This window comes from Megachile rotundata, chromosome 10, assembly GCF_050947335.1.
Source record: "Megachile rotundata isolate GNS110a chromosome 10, iyMegRotu1, whole genome shotgun sequence".
In the NCBI taxonomy this organism is placed as follows: Eukaryota; Metazoa; Arthropoda; class Insecta; order Hymenoptera; family Megachilidae; genus Megachile; species Megachile rotundata.
Genome location: NC_134992.1, coordinates 13,834,148 through 13,845,384, shown reverse-complemented (window position 1 = coordinate 13,845,384; position 11,237 = coordinate 13,834,148). Strand labels below are relative to the sequence as shown.

Below are 11,237 nucleotides of genomic sequence, written 5' to 3'. Positions count from 1 at the left end.
AACGCATTAATAAAATAAACCAACCTCCTTATTTCTTTTAATATAATAGTAGGATATATTACTTAAAATAAATCGAGTATTAAATCTATACAGTTTCTAATATTGCAAATATATGTTATAAGCTAATTCATAAAATTTTAGAAAAATACTTTTTGATTTTTTTTTTAACAAAAAAAGATTTAATAATTCGTTGTACATAAAAAATTAATTTTCTAAGAAACATATCTAAAGAATAAGTCAGGATTTTTACAGGGCAACTTTACTTTTGTACAATGTCAATGTACATTGATAACATTAAGATTTCTATTACATTTCTAGTGAACCGTTCCCAAAATTGACATGAACTTCCTTTCGAGAAACTTCCATAGAATTTCCCTGCAAAATTGCCCAGGAAGAACAAAGGAAGGGGAACAGTTTAACTCTTAATTGCTATGATATCTTCAAAAATTTTATAAACATCTTAATTATAAAAAAAAAGAATATAAAAAATGTTTTTCTACTGAACTGATACTAACAGTTTAGATATGTTTTTAATATTTCTGTAATTATTTTAATAAAACTTACAGTAATATAAAATGTAAAATTAACATGGAATGAATTTATACGATTGAAGTTTATTCTTAATCACATCAATTAAGAGTTACCCTGTTGTATCATTTGATTCTTATAATTATTGTAACAATTCTTGTTAACTAAATTAACTAAAACTAATAGTTCGCAAATATAGGCTCCTGTTATCATAATATACTACCAGTGTTTCCATAACGCTTTTAATGTACAATAGTACGTATCAATATATTTATAAAAAATTTAAAATGATAATAATCATCACTCCACTAATAATCTCTTATTGTTTATACACAATTACTACTTTTCATGTATATTTAGATATGTAATATACCATATTTGTAGCAATTACATTTTACTATTATGCAAAATTAAAATAAATATACATTGTTGAGTTTTTCAACTTATTCATTCAAAATTTGGAATTTCGATGAATTTGTATTTTTTTAACTTAATAAAATTAAAATAATAAAACGAAATAAATAAAAATTTGGAAACACTGGTTTAAGGAGACATGATTTCTACAGGAGTCAATTAAATCGGAACAACAAAATCTACATTGACTAGTTCGTTAATGATGAAAATAAGCGACCTTGGTCGTAAATCGTGGGTTTGATTCTCATTCAACTATAATACTAGGTCGGCATCAAAATCGCTATTATTAACGTTGAATTAATCCCGGTATGGCATAGTAGAACCTCGATTATTAGAAGGTACATAACTCATAACTGCATTGAAGTAAAATATTTAAACTTTTCTTTTATTTCAATTAAACAGTTAATTCAAATTTAAAAAAGCGTTATTTAAATTCCTCACACTTAATTAAATTTAAGATCTTTTTTAATGTTTCGTTGTAAATAATTGTATTACGCTATTAAACTTTAAGAGATTAAAACAAGAACGAGAAAAGGAAAAATGTATTTTTCTCCCTATACATTCTTTACCCATCCAATAATCAAGATTCTAAAACAATTCAGAAGAGAAATCACTCATTCTGAAACTAACGAACAATATTAAGCGAAAATACATCTATAATGCGCCAGTTATTGTCAGTTTAATCCCAGAGTATTCAGACGGCAGAGAAAAATAGAGGGCGACATTCATTTAAGTCTTAAAAGCCACTCTGCAACGCCGAGGTAGTAAACGGTTTGTGCAATCCCAAATAGAGGCGCTATCACAATCATCCTACATGCGCCACCTTTGAAAAACGCTGTCGGACCCTCATTTTTCAATGTTTTACTGCAAAACCACAGTTTGTAAGATATTAATTTATGTATCGATAAGTATTATAACATAATATAGAAATAAATACGCCGGGGTTTTGTTATGTATCTCCCTTTTATATGACCCGTTAAGCCGAATTCCTGTCAGGTACCTTATGCGTACGATATAATTAAATATCTTTACAATTGCATTTGAAACTGTACAAAAACAAATAAATATAGTAATACATTTCTATGACATTGAACTTACCTTATACAATCCAACACTCCATTATACGTGGGTTCACCAGGTGCCTTTTTTATTACTTGCAGTCTAGTTTTCACCACGTCAAATGGATTGACCGATAATGCGGCTGTAGAACCAGCAGCACAACCAGCCAAAAATGAACACCAAAATACAGCTAGAAATTAAAAAGTTAATGAAAATATTGAAATAGACAATGTTAATTTGTTTTCAAACAATGTAGAAAGACTTACAGGAGCCATCTTCTCTCTTTGGACCAATATCATTCAGTCTAGCAAATAATGGAAAGTAAATAACAGAAAATGTAACGTCTCTAAGAGCTGTTGCACCAGTGCCCTGATAAAGTCCCAAAATACCCCTTTTTCGAAGTAGATCCTTTGTTAGAGAAACAGCTGACACTTTTGGTACACTTTGTCCCGCTGTATTAATATAATTTATTGTTCATTTTATTGCAATAGTTTTCTTGTAGAAATTTTATAAAAATTAAGTACCCTTTTTAGCTGCCATCGCTACTCGTCCAGCATCCTGCATTTGGATTTTGAGTAACTCCATGGGGGTTGTAACAATTATTTGACAAGCTCCAGCTAGGCCACCGGCAAGCATTTCGCGTTCTAATGGCAGTTTTTGTCTGTACAGAAAATAAAAATTGTTGCTACCATCAGCATTAAATTTGATGACTACTTTCATAATATATTTGAGAGCTTCCTGTGATACAGCCAATAAATACTATCCATTTTTGAATTACATGTTAATATGGAAAACGATTATTTGGACTGATAGCTACTCACTGCACTAATTAACATTGGTGTTAGTACTAATATAATAGTAGTAGAATTAGAATCAACATCGTTATCGCTATCTTTATCAGTACTATTACCTTCCGCAAGCTAGTGTAATAAAAAATCAATAATACCCGGGTCCAGTAGATAAGTAGTGACGGAAAGTATCGTTGGCAGTGAGTTTAATTGCTTTCTCTGGTGTGATTAAGAGAATATTTACACCAGACCCTTTATACATGCCGAAATAACCTTCAGCTTTATAAGTTTTTTTAAAACAGTCGAACCTGAAACATTAAAATTTTAATAAATTCTGGTCTTTAATATATTTGATTCATCATCGATATTTTTATAGCTTTTAGAGTGGCGACTCCTCTGGATCCACCACTACATAAAAATATGTAATCACTCACATAGATTTATACATTCGCTCGCCGTTTGGACCAACAACCTGATTCTGTAATCGTGTTTTAACCAGGTCCAATGGAAATACCACGGAGACGCCAATAATACCCGCGATTCCGCCATTGATAATTTTTGGTAGAAGCCTGAAACGAATAAATATTTTAGAAACTGCGCATATTTCATAATGGAATTTATTTAAAAAATAAATTTACTTACTTAAATTGTTCAGTTTTTTTCTCGCCGCTTTTTTCCATTGAAACTCGAATTTAGAACTTCCTCCCTGTTACAATAATTACATTGCATTAATATATAAAAATTATAAATTATGTGTAAAATAATTATGTAAAATAAAAATTATGTAAAATGGTGTATAGTTCGATGTGGGCGATATAAAATGTAGCAATATATAAAGAGCAATACATGGAGATATAGAGCATATCAATATATAACATAGCAGTATGTAACGTGATGATATAGGGCGAGGAAATATAGAACATATCATAGCACGTAACAACACGGTACATGACGATATAATTGCACTATAATATCGATTTAATATTGCCGACTCTGAATACAATTGTATACATGCATTATACATAGTAAAGATGCTTTCGTGCATATCTTTGAAACTTGAGCCGAATAACGGTTATGGGCACAATAAAATTATTCAGGTCATTGACCTGTCTTATATAAGTAATGGATATTGACCCAGGCGGAATGTATTCCATTTTGTATAATTATCTGAATTCCAATGTTACAATCAGTAGCACGAAAGGTACGGATATTGTATTATTGTTACTTCTGCAAATATTTCAGAGGGAAGCGATTCTATTCTCAGACGTGTGCCTTAATCATTTGCCTGGCGTTATTTTCTATTCTAGTATTTATTACTTCTTCCATATCAAAAAATAGAAATAAAACATTTCATCGAACTACGACAATCCTTTTGTCCAACAATTCTGAAAATTAAGATAAAAAATTATTTTTCCTTGATATCAAATTTCCGTAAATAAATAAACGTAAACAAATGACGTATTTATTTAATCATTCGAAGTTCCTTATCTTTTTGATAAATAAACATAACAGTGTTAAAATACATTTTGCATAGAAGCTATTTATTATGCGGTCATGTATTATTATGAAGGATTATTTATCGATAATACATAATAGGTATAATATGCATATAATCGTGTTTATAACTATTTAAATATATCATGTTTACGTATACGAGTGCACAAGTATTTTTTCTATTCTAGCTGCGTTAGCAATTCTTTATTGAGAAACGGCCTGAACACATCATTGATTTCTTACGAAAGCTAGGGAGCTTCCAGCAAACCTTGAGAGCATTATTTTGGTTAACAACGAACGTTCCACATTCAAACTACTTGACTGGTCATTTGTTAAATAGAAAGAAAAAAAATAGTTGTATGCTAAACGAAAAAATATGTCAGGTAGACAATTTAAATGTAAATTTAATAATGCTTCCGATTATTGCTATTGATAATTATTATAATGTATGTACATACGATACACATGGTAGACAAAGTATAGCTATTTAATATTCAATTAGTACTGTAATTAAAAAACAGTAATAAATCATTTATAATACCATTTTCGGACGCATAGCAAATAGAATCATTTGCTTAATATGTATTTTAATCAGGAACAATTAGTGATAGCAAATCCCGAAGCAGTTGTCATTAAATTGTTCCCAATACGATCCGCGACTTCCAGTCTGTTTCGATTCGAATAGTTTCGATATATGCGACGATCGATATTTCCTAGTCAACAGCTTTTTAACTTGGAAAATTCCATCGAAAGCATTTTTAATTCGTAGTCGCATTTTTTTAAGAGCAAATTCCATTAATTAGTTTTGATAACATTTCAAACTGTCGTAATTTTAAACCTTGACGTTTACTATTGTAGTTTAAAAATATTGCGAAAATATTACATAAGATCTTAGTTGCAACTTATAACAAGATTGGTGTGCATGATGCATCGACCTTTGCAAATTTGTCATAAATTTCACGAAATATTTGTAAGAAATATTTAAATGAAATAGTATGTTATAAAACTGTTTTTACAATTTCATGTTAACATGAAACAAAGTTAATACAATGATTTAACATAATATCATAAATAAAAATGTAAATTAACATTTAAATATTGGCAAATATATAGCTGAACATTTCAAATTATTTATAATTAAGCAGTATAACTACGGAAGTCAATATTTTTAACAATTGTATATATAAACACAAATGGCTAAAAAAAGAAACAGTAAACAATCGAAATTAAATAATATGTACAGACAGGCAAAGTGTTAAATACTAAATAAAGTAGGTTAGGCAAACTGTACCAATCATATAGTATCGCATGCTGCAAAGGTTAGGTTTCAACTAATGGAAAATTTTCAAAAATCTATTCCTATAACTTACAATTATTTTCAACCACTGACGATCCATAGAAAATATCTTCTCAATTACAGAAATCATTAAGGTTAAAAAAAATCATTTGATATACACAAGAAAATTTATCACAGAAAATTACTTGATAACTGTCTAAAATAAATTGAAATAAACATTACAGACGTCAGACAATTTTCGATATGAACAGAATTGTTGGCACACAAACGAATTGTTTCTAAAACAATTAGAATAAAATTTCGGAATGACAGTCGACCGGAAATTCAGCAGAAGACATACTCACCGATTAAAAGTGGAGAATGGTCGCTTGCGATATCTTGTTGGAACACAATTCTTATCATCGAAAACCTAGGTAAAAATGACGTAGGGAACTCAATCTTATACGTATACTGTAACTGGCATGATACTCAGCAAATTTTGTATTCACCGGGGATCTTCAAAGATAAAAGGGGACTTGATACGGTCCACGGGTGGAACCGTTGCCGACTTACGTCACAGACTACGCGCCAATCGCATGGCCTACAAGGGGAGCAAAGCAACCGTCAAAGAGAAAGAGAGGAACAGCAAAGTCAGTGGTTCTCAAACTTTCATGGTTCACAGAGTCAAAAATCAGAATATTAATCTAACTGACGATGCAAATCCACTGAGTGGAATGAACCCGAACGATCAAGAACGAAGTGTATTTATACTCATTAACAATGGACGAAAATTTCACGATCTTCGACGAATCTTGACGAATACCAACGAGCACCGACGAGTATCTTCATTCGTGCTCGTTCAATTCGACGCAATCGCGTCGTAAAAATTATCTCAAATTTTGACAACCACTGTCTAAAGGATAAAATAATCTTTTTTTCGTTGTTTCAATGGCACAAATTAAAGTACATTGCTGGCAACACATTTATTACAATTAATTGTAAGATCCGCTTACACTATATAATTCAATTGTAAATTGACTGCTTCTCTAAATTTCAATTAAATTCAATTAGCATTTAATATTTGACAGTATAACAGCTTAACATGGAATTTGAAAAGTGAATAGGTAGATATTTCAAATTTGTTTATTTCTACAATAACGTTTATATCTGAATAAAATTCTAATGAATCATTAAAATGAGTATGTAATTAAAGACACAGATGATTGAAAGACGAGGGAAATACATTAAAAAATATAATTATTTGCAAAAAATCAAAAAAATATATGTATATATATATATATATTGCATTTAACTTATTTATATACATATATGATTTCATATACATTCTATGTATATACATATATATGTATTTCAAAAAATTTGGAATTTGGAGTTAAGTCATATTACACTCTGAAGGTGGCAGGACGGTTATAATTCAAATTGTAGTCTGTAGAAATTAAATAAATTTGTAATGTTCAAATTCAAACAAAATGTTTTATTTATTGTTAAATTAATATTTATTTGTGTTCTTTGATATATATGAATGTTATTTACATCGTGTTATCTTGCTACTATAATTGTCGTATTGTGTTACTGAAGAAGTACTGAATTTAACCTTAGTTTTTCAGCAGTGAAAACACTTGTTTTATTTATTTTTTCTAATTGTTATTTAATATTGTAAAATCGTATATTATTGAGAAGAGTATACATTAAGTAATGGAAACAATGGAATTAGATAGTTCGTCCGAAGATGATGATGTATATTTAAACTGTGTAGCAAAATTGAAGGGTATGTATAAAAAATCTAATGAATCAAATTCTTCCTGAATATGCCATTAAATCTCTTTATGAAATTTAATTTTAAGTAATATAGCTTATATAGAGATGATATTCTTATGTTTAAGAATTTGATATTAAAGAATATATAAAGTTTTACATTTCTTTAATGACAAATTAAAAATTTATTTGCAGCTTTGAAGAAGCAGCAAACTTTACATATACCAAATAGGAAAGATGAAGAGGAAGCAGAAAAAGAAAAAGAAGTCTTGAAGCACGTCTGATACATATAAAATAAAGTTCATAAAAAATTAGTTACTATAGGTTTTTGTATTAGGCAATTGCAAAAGTTTTTATATGCTCTTTGGTAGCAATTTAATTGTTTGTTTGTTGTATGTCAGAGGATGAATGAATTATTGACCTTGAGCTATGATGGTTAATAATAACATTGTAACAAAACTTTAGCAATTACCCAATAATTTGCAATTTAGTGTCAATGATGTTATTGATATATTTCATATAAAAATAGCATGACATAAATATCTCTTTTCTGTAAATATCATATAAAATATCAATTTTTAGGATTCAAGTACCAGAAGAAAATGTAGTGGTACAAAGTACGGACAGAAGATTAAGGAGTAGAAGAAGAGGTCGTAATAGTGGCAAAGCACAGCACCGAAAAGTAAATTAATTTATGACTATAATATGCAATTTTAGATTATTAATTTAATTCTTGAAAAGTACTCATAATTTAGGTGAAATTGAAGTATCTTATATTATACATGATTCCATGTAGAAACATTTTCAGTTATTATATTTATCATTTTTTTAATAAGGAAATTCCATCAAATCAAGATGAAGATTCAGATTTAGAAATTGTTTCTGTTGAAGAAAAACCAAATTCGTCAGTAAATGACATATTATTAGATGACAATTGTGTAGATGAAATTTTATATGTTGATGGTGATGATGAAGAGGACTATGATTTGACTATAAAAATTCTATGGCGATCGAAAGATATGCATCGCTTAACCATTCGTAACGTATGTATCTAAAAATAAGTGGAATATGAACAAATAATTGATCAAATTTCTCAGATTGAGAACTATTGTTTCAGAACGAAAATTTTCGAAAAATTTTTGAGTATTTTGCTGATCTAGAAAAGGTACCAATAGATGAGATTTTAATAACAAAAAAGGAAAAAACTATTAAAAAAAATGATACTCCAACTTCCATAAACTTATCTGTGATAGACATACTCGGTAAGTTAACATTTATAAATTTTGTATACAACTTTAAACATAAATTATATAAATACAAATCTTTACAGAAGGAGGTATTATTAAGAAAGACGGGACTATGCTTCAAGACAATGAAGAAGACGAAAATGATGGAAACACCTGTATTATAAAAGTACAGACAACAAACAAGAAGACCATAACTGCATCTGTTAAACGAGATGAAAACTTTAAAGTTGTTTTGGCGAAATGTGCTCAGGATCTGAATGTCGAAGAGTCAAAAATTAAATTGTATTTTGATGGTGAATTAGTTACATTAACAGATACTCCCGACTCATTAGATATAGAAGATGAAGCTTGTTTCGATCTTCGATTATCGTCCTAGGCAATTATTCTTATTTTTATTAAAAAAGACTTATTAAAAAATTAATCTGTTTGGTAAATAGTTTTTCCTAAGTTATTATAATTATATGAAAAATGTATTATTATAGTCAAAGTAAGTGATAAAATACTTGTATGTTTAATACTTAAGCTGTGAAAGAAAATATATATGACATAATATATCTACCAAAAAACATTTATTTTTAATTTTATTAAAATTTTTTATCAAGTAATTGCAATTGTACTATGTTAAAATTAACGGTGGTCCTTCAGAAGGCGGTAATTCCATAGTTTCCTGTGCCTCTACAACTCTGCTTCTAATTATATTGCCTTCTGCATCGGTTTCATCGATCGATATTAAAATGTTTGAAATTACGGGCAATGATTCGTTTTCGTTCACTTCCTCTCCTGACATTTCTTCAATTTCTTTTTCTACATTTTCTTCTTCATCTTCGCCTAAATCTTCAAAAATCTAAAAAGTAAAGTCTCTCTTATATTTCGATTAATTATAATACAAATTTCATTATGAATAATGAAGCTACCTCGACTTTGGGCATACTAGAATCTTTATTTAATTTAATCTTGAACTTTTTGTTTTGATTTTTTAAGTTTCCAATTGAAGAATCATTTTCTTCTTCAATAGCTTCATATCTAACTTTTTGCAATCTGTAACAACCATCTTCCTCATGGGTATATTGAAATCTTGTATGACCACTAGGTAATTGCAATCGATGTGCTTCAATTAAATGTTTTGTTAATCTATAGCTTTTTCTATATTTTATTGGACACTCATGGCAACAATACCATCGTACTTGCATACCATGAACTCGTTCTATGTGCCTTAAAATACAATTTCTTGTAATAACAATTCTTTTCATTGATTAAATAAATGTAGATGACAAACATAATTTATACCTACCTATCAAGAGTATAGGCACCTTTGCATTTATATAAACATCCCTCAAAATGACAAGAAAAGTTGGGGCCACTTGTATGAACTGTCATATGGGAATCTAGATCCTGTTGTGATTTGGCAGCATGATTACAAAGCTGACATGGAAAACACCTAGTAGAAACATGCCGATATCTAACATGTTTAGCCAAACTAGCTGGTGATTCACAGCTCATATCACAAAGAGTACATTTATAGTTAAAAACATGCATTCGCATATGATCCCTTAAAATTCCTTCTGTAGGATAAAACTTGTTGCAGTGGGAACACTGAAATCCTTGAACTGATAAAGATTAATCCAAATCATTTCATATACAATGTAATTAATAAATTTAATAAATTTAATTAATACTGAGTTAAATGTATTAAAAATCAGATAGATCGTACCATCAATTGGTATTTGTCGTTTACAGTGAATGTGAAATTTTGTGTTTGATGCGAAAGTAGCACCACAATCAGGACAAGCAACAATTTTTTCTTTTGTATGTCGTCGTACATGATCTCTCAATTTGTACAAATTAGGACACGTGCTATTACAACCTGTCCATTTACACTCTAAACCTCCTTCAACCTTATTACCCCGGGGTCCTTCTTCAACATGAGCAGCTACATGATATAAATATAATTGATAATTTCTGAAACGTTTCAAACATTCTTCCCAACGACAAAGAAGAGGTGCTGGTAGTTCCACAACATTTTTCCAGTCAGAATCTCTACGACATTTCTGAAATAAAGCATCAAATTTCAAAATAAAAATCAAAATCATAAAAGTAATTAAATTTCAGAAAAAAAAATTTGTAAGTCAATAAAAAGAAAAATAGTAAAGTATTTCTTACAGGTAATTTAACTCTGGCGCGAATATTAGAACCAATACATTTTAATTTCGTATGATATGCATGGTAATTTACATGTCGCGTTATTTCATCAGGATCATTACTTTCATAGAAACAGCCATTCCATTGACACACATAAACAGTGATATCTTTCTCATTGGTCCGCGTACTTAAATCCGACACGTGCGCGGCCACGTGGTCTATGAATCTTTTTACGTGATTGCTTTCGAACTCACAGCCAGTCCATTCGCAAGAAAGATGATAAACTTCGCATTTTAATGGCACACCAACCCTTCTTCTTTTTGTGCCACACTCTGACACAGAATCGAACTCTGAATCAGTATTATAACTGTCATCGTCATCTATTGATTTTCTCTTGTGCTGTGTTTCGTCTGTATATGTACAATCTTTCTGAGATTCTACCCAACTGTTGCACCGTTGTTGCACGTCTTTACTGGTTATTAATTTCTTTTCGAATTCTGTCATTTTTTAATTTTG

The 11,237-nt window shown here is 29.6% G+C and overlaps 3 protein-coding genes across 4 annotated transcripts; 1 reads left to right on the top strand and 2 right to left on the bottom strand.

The window, feature by feature from the left end:
- Positions 1-237: 237 nt before the first annotated feature.
- Positions 238-6,579, bottom strand: LOC100876842 (mitochondrial glutamate carrier 1). Of its 2 annotated transcripts, none has more exons than XM_003705183.3 (8): positions 5,925-6,579; positions 3,432-3,495; positions 3,224-3,358; positions 2,948-3,097; positions 2,526-2,662; positions 2,268-2,453; positions 2,041-2,191; positions 238-1,806 (listed from the first exon to the last, which is right to left on the bottom strand). In XM_003705183.3, the coding sequence occupies exons 2-8, from the start codon at positions 3,467-3,469 to the stop codon at positions 1,668-1,670; spliced, it is 936 nt and encodes a 311-aa protein (XP_003705231.1). In that variant the 5' UTR covers positions 3,470-3,495; positions 5,925-6,579; the 3' UTR covers positions 238-1,667. The 2 variants fall into 2 exon arrangements, with proteins under 2 accessions (XP_003705231.1, XP_012145141.1); XM_012289751.2 differs by lacking the exon at positions 5,925-6,579 and adding an exon at positions 5,654-5,881.
- Positions 6,580-6,872: 293 nt separating this feature from the next.
- On the top strand, positions 6,873-9,336 carry Rad60 (DNA repair protein Rad60). The gene is made up of 6 exons (XM_003705184.3): positions 6,873-7,348; positions 7,531-7,609; positions 7,918-8,017; positions 8,172-8,378; positions 8,453-8,597; positions 8,666-9,336. Exons 1-6 carry the CDS (start codon positions 7,276-7,278, stop codon positions 8,956-8,958), a joined length of 897 nt encoding a protein of 298 aa, XP_003705232.1. The 5' UTR covers positions 6,873-7,275; the 3' UTR covers positions 8,959-9,336.
- On the bottom strand, positions 9,135-11,225 carry Hinfp (Histone H4 transcription factor). The gene is made up of 5 exons (XM_012289764.2): positions 10,743-11,225; positions 10,294-10,630; positions 9,874-10,189; positions 9,497-9,794; positions 9,135-9,426 (listed from the first exon to the last, which is right to left on the bottom strand). The coding sequence occupies exons 1-5, from the start codon at positions 11,223-11,225 to the stop codon at positions 9,199-9,201; spliced, it is 1,662 nt and encodes a 553-aa protein (XP_012145154.1). The 3' UTR covers positions 9,135-9,198.
- Positions 11,226-11,237: the final 12 nt, after the last annotated feature.